The 6,000-nt window shown below is 50.2% G+C and overlaps 3 protein-coding genes across 3 annotated transcripts; 2 read left to right on the top strand and 1 right to left on the bottom strand.

The window, feature by feature from the left end:
* On the top strand, nucleotides 1–1,565 carry ABOM_001827 (MFS transporter; the record flags this gene model as incomplete). Its single annotated transcript, XM_022528957.1, has 4 exons — nucleotides 1–255; nucleotides 325–868; nucleotides 917–1,417; nucleotides 1,501–1,565. 4 exons carry the CDS (start codon nucleotides 1–3, stop codon nucleotides 1,563–1,565), a joined length of 1,365 nt encoding a protein of 454 aa, XP_022393474.1.
* Nucleotides 1,566–1,749: 184 nt separating this feature from the next.
* On the bottom strand, nucleotides 1,750–3,808 carry ABOM_001826 (choline transport protein; the record flags this gene model as incomplete). Its single annotated transcript, XM_022528956.1, has 8 exons — nucleotides 1,750–2,235; nucleotides 2,282–2,611; nucleotides 2,710–3,107; nucleotides 3,176–3,258; nucleotides 3,305–3,394; nucleotides 3,453–3,476; nucleotides 3,547–3,617; nucleotides 3,689–3,808. 8 exons carry the CDS (start codon nucleotides 3,806–3,808, stop codon nucleotides 1,750–1,752), a joined length of 1,602 nt encoding a protein of 533 aa, XP_022393473.1.
* Nucleotides 3,809–4,609: 801 nt separating this feature from the next.
* Nucleotides 4,610–5,857, top strand: ABOM_001825 (uncharacterized protein; the record flags this gene model as incomplete). The annotated part of the gene is made up of 4 exons (XM_022528955.1): nucleotides 4,610–4,873; nucleotides 4,924–5,148; nucleotides 5,207–5,349; nucleotides 5,413–5,857. The coding sequence occupies 4 exons, from the start codon at nucleotides 4,610–4,612 to the stop codon at nucleotides 5,855–5,857; spliced, it is 1,077 nt and encodes a 358-aa protein (XP_022393476.1).
* Nucleotides 5,858–6,000: the final 143 nt, after the last annotated feature.

Below are 6,000 nucleotides of genomic sequence, written 5' to 3'. Positions count from 1 at the left end.
ATGGTCTCGGGATCATCCGACGCTCAAGCAGCGACTTTCAAGAGTAGCACCGAGGTTAGAACCACCATTGCTGACTCGGAAAACCCAAAGAAATGGCCGAAAGAGAAAAAATGGACTATCACCGTTGTTGCCTCACTCATGACATTCTCCGTCACGTTTGCGAGTAGTATCTTCAGCACCGCGGAAAAGCAAACGGCGGCAGAGTTCCAGGTGTCGCACGAAGTGACGATATTAGGTCTTAGCTTGTTTATGTTGGTGAGTGATCTGACTCTGAAAACGACAAGGATAATTCACTTCGGATGATTGGCTAATGAATCGACGTAGGGATATTGTTTTGGACCGCTGCTATGGGGCCCACTATCCGAAAGCCATGGACGTAGATTACCCTTGATGCTGGGTGTGATCGTCTTCTGTATCTTTCAAGTACCCGTAGCTGTGGCCCAGAACGTGCAAACCATTATAATCTGCCGCTTCATTGGTGGTCTGTTTGCCTGCTCGCCTCTGTCAATTGTCGGAGCCACTCTTGCGGATATCTGGGATCCGGTGGAACGTGGAATTGCTGCGTGTATATACTCTGGGGCGACATTCTCTGGACCCGTTCTGGGCCCGATTGTGGGCGGCTTCGTCGTGAACAGCTATCTCGGCTGGCGATGGACAGCTTGGCTGACTCTGATCCAAGGGGTCTTTTTCTGGGTCCTTGGCATGATTTTTGTGCCTGAAACTCACGCTCCGACATTGTTGCGTCGGTTCCAGGCTCGTGAGTGCGGTTCTGGCGCAAGAGAAGAACTAGGGCAATCAAGTACCACATCGCCCGTAAGCCACATGAACTGGAGGGAATTTATGACAAAATACTTGGCGCGACCACTTGGTAAGGTCATTGTGATTGAGTGCCACCATTTCACTAATAAATGAGTAGTTATGTTGGCCTCCGAGCCCATCCTGCTGTTAACAACCCTGTATATGTCCCTCGTCTACGGGACGTTGTATCTCTTTTTTGAAGCGTATCCCATCTCGTTTCAGGACCAGCGCGGATGGAATGCCGGTGTAGGAGCACTGCCTTTCCTGAGCATTAGCGCAGGTGTCGTCTGCGGCAATCTGACCATCGCAGCAACAACTATCCTCCGTCTTAAACGCAAATACAATGAAGGCGGCGGTAAAGTCGCACCGGAGGAGCGCCTGATCCCCATGATGGCCGGTGCCGTCGTTTTACCACCAGGACTATTCTGGTTTGCATGGACCAGCAGCCCTCACATCACTTGGATACCTCAGGTCCTGGCTGGGATTCCGATTGGCATGGGTATTCAGGTCATATATACGATGGGCCTCAACTACATTCTGGACGTGTACACCCCCTACGCTGCCAGCGCTGTCTCGGCAAACACCTTTGTGCGATCCATGGCTGCGGCAGGTTCCCACTGTTCGCCACCCCAATGTATAACCGTCTGGGAATTGATTGGGCGACCTCGCTGTTGGGCTTCGTGTCGGTGCTCATGATGCCAGTACCAATATTGTTCTATGTCTATGGGGAACGACTAAGGAAGCTAGGCCGGTATAGTGTCACGTAAATGAGTCGCGCATGGTTTCCATATATAACCAAATCGGACGTTCCCTGTAACTTTGCAATTTCGACTTTCTAGCTCCAGCAACTGAGAAGATTCTTTTCTGCGGTCACCCCTAGAGGCCACCGCAATCTAACGCCTATATACAACATGCTACTCCACAAAACACAGCGGCACACAGCAACCAACGCTATATCTCCACCACGGGCCCGGAGTACACCCTCCTAGCACGAACGAAATAGTATAAAAGGCTGAGGATAATCGTCCCTCCCGTACCGACCACGCTGTAGTTCATCGACTGCACATCTGCGTGGTTGTTTGGAGGCCAGAAGCTGAAGAAAGTGGCAATGAACATGTAGATTAACGAGAAGGCATTCAGCACGATCCCCCATATACCCTGAACATGGAATGGGCCCCAGACCAGCTGCGCTCCTGCCGTGTTGATCTTGATCTCTGAGCCCCGGCTCCCGTTGTTTCTGGTCATGATTCCGCCAGTGCAACGCCGGTAGAGGAGTAGACCGGCAACAGCCATGTAGGATAAGTACAGGCCGGATGTCGACATCGATACCAAACTATTGAATGCCACGTCGGAGCCAATGTTGATGAGATTGAGAAGGAGCGAGATGGTCGTGGTGAAAACGACGGTGTATGTTGGTATTGCGGTGCGCGTTGTGACCTGGACTAATTAGTGCTGTCGTGTGGATTGGTCTCTAGCCACCTACTTGACTCCATATTTGCCAGCCAGGGATTCCTCGGTCACGCGAAAAGGACCAGAATTGGCGCGAAGCGGACGCAAGCATGCCCACTGAGGTACAGAAGCATAACACAATGATTATAGAAGCCATAACGACTGTCCCTGGGATGGACTCCGTTGCTTGCAGGAAAATGCCGACAAAGGGTAATCCCGTGGGATCATTCAGTGCTTTATCGATGTCGCCGAGGCAAAAGAGCAAGGCGAGAAGCATGGCAAAACCAAGGGTTCCGTTGATCATGACAGTGAGCATCAACGACCAGGGCACATAGGTAGGGGCGTTGGAGATCTCTTCTGCCATCTAATAGCGAATAAATTAGCCGTTTTCTTTATATCTGCGAAGCTCAGAGGTCTCGAGTACTCTGACAGGGATATCCAACTCCGGAATAGGTGACGTACATGAACAGCGGCATCGCCACCGGCAAAGGCAAACACAGGACCTATTAATCCAATGAAGAACGAGAGGCCCTGGGTTGGCCATTGTCCTTCATTTATAAAATGAGTAAAGACCTCCTTGGCGCTTTTATGGTCGGCCATATAGGTTAGGGGAATCAAGATCGCAAAGAACCCAAGAATGTGGAGAATTAGAATCGTCCCTTCGAACCGTGGTAGAAGCTTGCCTCCCACACAGTTGATGGCCAGACCGATCAATGCGGTTGCATAAGAGTATAAAGTCATATGCCATGCTTGCGGGACGTAGTTAGAATGCGTCAGGGAGATCATTGCTGCGATATAAGTTCCATTAAGGTAAATAGCCGTTGCATAAGTAGCCTGCCATCCGATCACAGTGAGCCAACCTACCATGCTTTGTCAGTATCTCCACCCTCTCGCCTTAGGTCTAGGCCTCGCAGGGAATAGGACTCACCCGTGATATAACTGGAGAGTTTCATGGCCGACGGAGGTGCCAACATCGAACACCAGTGGTACTGTCCACCGGCTGTTGGAGCCCTATCAAGTGGTCAACAAGGGTTTGAGATCTGGATCGATGTCTTACATTGAAACGAGCTCTGATAGTACAACGAAGGTTGCTGTGACACCAACCCACACAAAAAGGAAGGCATAAACCGACCCAGCCGGGCCGCCACTACAATTATGTCAGTATCACGCCGATCCTCTGGCTTGTAATATGGATTACCACATACTTTTGGAAGGCTTGTATGAATAACCTATAATGGATCCTGATATTAGCCACAACAGACCACAAAAGATTGATTGTGGATGCAGACAGTAACATACGCTGTTATACCCTCCCAGGTGATGAGAATCGTACAACTGAACCCCAGGATTGACATCAAACCAAAGTTTCTCTAGACCAAGCCATGAAATATCAGATGAACTGCGACCGATTTTGGTTCGGGAGAAGATGGGCAAGACTTACCCTTAGGACAGCGCGCTTGCCAATGCGTGCCAGGTTGATATCATCCAAGTTCTCCTGGGATGAGCCATCTATTTCGTGTAGTGCTGCAGGCGGAGCCTGTTTCAGCTCCTGGTGAGCCATGGTGGAGATAACCCGGAGGTTGGGGTTTAGTAAAGTAGAACAGAAGTTATTGAAAAGTGAAAGGTTATAGCATGACCAAGATAGGACTGCAATAGGAAGAGATATTTGAGCTTCCACTGTCAAATTCCCGGTGCCGACAGAGAGAAGACTATGTACATACAGGGGTGGAAATTTCTTCGGCGCCCTTTCTCTCAAATAGAACTGCCCGCAGCACAGAGAGGACTAGACTCCATGCTTCGGTTACAAGCGATGATACGCCAAGTAAACTGTTTGATTGACTTTGATACCCTGGAGGAGGGGAATCTATACATATGGACTGATTTGTTACGACATCGCAGGGGTTCGAGTCAAGGGCGTCTTTAGCTGCATATCCGTTCCCTGGGTCAGCCCAATCACATCACTACTCCCTAATAGCGGTACAACATGGAACTTGCCTAGATTGCCCAGGCGGCCTCGGATAATCTTGTAAAGGTCTTAGATCCTTGTGTTTCTAGGGCGCTCATCAATTAACGTTCTGACTAGACAAGGTGCTGTTGCCGTCCCGCGCCGACAACCCCTGGTAAAAAAATATAGTGGCCTCCCATGGGCCGGCCTACTGCCGTCTTCGATCGTTTGTCCCTGATCCAGGTAATTTCCACCTTCATTAAAGCTGTTCACCATGGCAGTGGTACGGTGTCGCTGGTGGGATGGTTAACGAGGTTACGAGGCGTGGTTACCTCTGCTCCGAGGGCGTCGTAATAAGTCCCTTGTCAACGTCTCGCATTTCGTTGATGTGCTGCCTTTCTCCCCTTTGCATGCGCAATGGGTCGGCTTGCGAAAGACAACTGGAAGCCCACGGTCAATGTCGTGACCTGGTTTCTCATGACTACGGCCATCCTCTGCGTTCTCACCCGGCTGGGCACTAAGTACTGGATCTTCCGACGGTGGACGACAGACGACTACCTCAGTATCGTCTCAGTAGTCCTCTGCGCGGCGCAGTCTCTGGCTATGTCAATGGCCACAGCCCATGGATATGGCGAGCATTATGACGGATTATCAGGGGCAGCCATGGACAACATCATGAAGGTGAGTTGTACTTGCTCCTCGATTTCGAGGCATCACTCATATCTTATAAGTCACAATACACTGCAGCTATTCTCTTTATCACGACTATGTGTGTTTCGAAATTAGCCCTTATCCACTTCATCTGGAGCGTGACACCAGCTACATCCGACCGTCGCATTGCCATCGGGCTAGAAATTTTCACGATCCTGTGGGCTGCAACAAGTGTTATCGCTTCTATCTTCCAGTGCACGCCGCCTCAAACATGGGACTATCTGAGTGGGCAATGCTTCAACCTTGTATACTATGATCTTCTCCACGAAGCTCCAAGAATACTGCTAACAATGGGAGGCGTAGCGCGCGTGGTGGAACTATCTTGGAGCGGCGAACATCCTGTCCGAGTCGGGAATCATCATCCAGGCCCTTCTGATTATTGTTGGGATCCAGGCAAACTGGACGAAAAAAGGAACTTTGGCTACCATCTTTGGGCTTCGTATATTGTGAGTATCACCGAGCAATATATACTACCTCTACTACTATGGGCCGCTGATGGAACACTCGAGTGTGATCGCCGCCATCATCGCTCAGCTTATCTATGTCAACAAAACAATTAATTCCAAGGATCCTACGTTCGATACCTGGTCGGCTACTGTATCGACGCAAATAGTTCAGTGTTTGAGTGTGGTAACTGCCTGCTCTCCACAATTCAAACCGTTCATGGATAGCTTGCGCTCCACGGGCATGCGCATTGACGGATTGACCAGTTACAATATGGCATCGACGAAGCGACATGGATTATCCTCATTGCGTTATCAATCGACATTTCACGACAGTGAGGTTCACGAGCTTACTTCCGTACGCCCTGTCAAGGACACATATGAGACAACCGTTACCGCGTCCGGAGCGATCTCCGACGGCGACGCAGAGAGTCAGTCCAGCGAAACTCATATCATTCGGGAGGTCAGGGCCTTCACAGTGACCGAATCCGTGCGCGATCGTCATGATTAGCTGTGCTGCGTGCGAAGGCAGTCCACAAATGGATCCCATCATTTTAGCTATCGTTCTGTGGGCCACTACGTGTTAGTGCTCCCTCGGTCGGTTTTCCGGCCACCAAGAATAAATTAATACTTCATCTGGGTGATTATCGTAGC

The sequence above is a fragment of the Aspergillus bombycis genome (genome assembly GCF_001792695.1).
Source record: "Aspergillus bombycis strain NRRL26010 chromosome Unknown contig00007, whole genome shotgun sequence".
NCBI classification, from domain to species: Eukaryota; Fungi; Ascomycota; class Eurotiomycetes; order Eurotiales; family Aspergillaceae; genus Aspergillus; species Aspergillus bombycis.
Note: the sequence above shows the minus strand (reverse complement) of the source record. Positions and strands in the feature narration are given on the sequence as shown.